The 622-nt window shown below is 66.2% G+C and overlaps 1 protein-coding gene across 1 annotated transcript in view; it reads left to right on the top strand.

Moving 5' to 3' along the window:
• Nucleotides 1–614, top strand: part of JAGN1 (jagunal homolog 1) — a 5566-nt gene extending 4952 nt beyond the window's left edge. Inside the window, exon 2 of the mRNA XM_009284534.1 lies at nucleotides 72–614. Within this exon, the coding sequence (XP_009282809.1) occupies nucleotides 72–534 (463 nt within the window). The 3' untranslated portion in view covers nucleotides 535–614. The remainder of the gene's footprint in view (nucleotides 1–71) is intronic.
• The last annotated feature ends 8 nt before the right edge of the window (nucleotides 615–622 follow it).

The following is a 622-nucleotide window of genomic DNA, read 5'->3' as shown; positions in this document are numbered from 1 at the left end:
TGGCCTCCCCCGGGGCTCCGGTGGGGGCCGGGTCCCCCCAGCAGGCACTGACAGCCACCCTCTCTCCCCAGCGTGGCCCTCAAGTCGGAGATCAAGAAGCTGATCTACACGCACGTGGGCATCTGGCTGCTGCTGCTGGCCCAGATGTGCGTGGGGCACCTCAAGCTGCTGCCCCACGACCAGGTGGCCATGCCCTACCAGTGGGAGTACCCCTACCTGCTCAGCATCCTGCCCTCCCTCCTGGGCCTCCTCTCCTTCCCCCGCAACAACATCAGCTACCTGGTGCTCTCCATGATCAGCACCGGCCTCTTCTCCGTGGCTCCCCTCATCTACGGGGCCATGGAGATGTTCCCCATGGCGCAGCAGCTCTACCGTCACGGCAAAGCTTACCGCTTCATCTTCGGCTTCTCGGCCGTCTCCGTCATGTACCTGGTGGTGGTGGTGGCCGCCCAGGTGCACGGCTGGCAGCTCTACTACAGCAAGAAGCTGCTGGACTCCTGGTTCACCAGCACGCAGGAGAAGAAGAAGAAATGAGCGGGGACGGGGTGGGCTCTGTGAGGGCCGGAGCTCCACAGCCGGGCCCCGTGGGGCGGCGCTGGCGCAGCTCCGGTGGGTGGGGGGC

The sequence above is a fragment of the Aptenodytes forsteri genome, unplaced genomic scaffold (genome assembly GCF_000699145.1).
Source record: "Aptenodytes forsteri isolate BGI_AS27 unplaced genomic scaffold, ASM69914v1 Scaffold53, whole genome shotgun sequence".
Lineage (NCBI taxonomy): Eukaryota > Metazoa > Chordata > Aves > Sphenisciformes > Spheniscidae > Aptenodytes > Aptenodytes forsteri.
The sequence above is the reverse complement of the archived record's forward strand: the minus strand, read 5'-3'. Positions and strand labels throughout refer to the sequence as shown.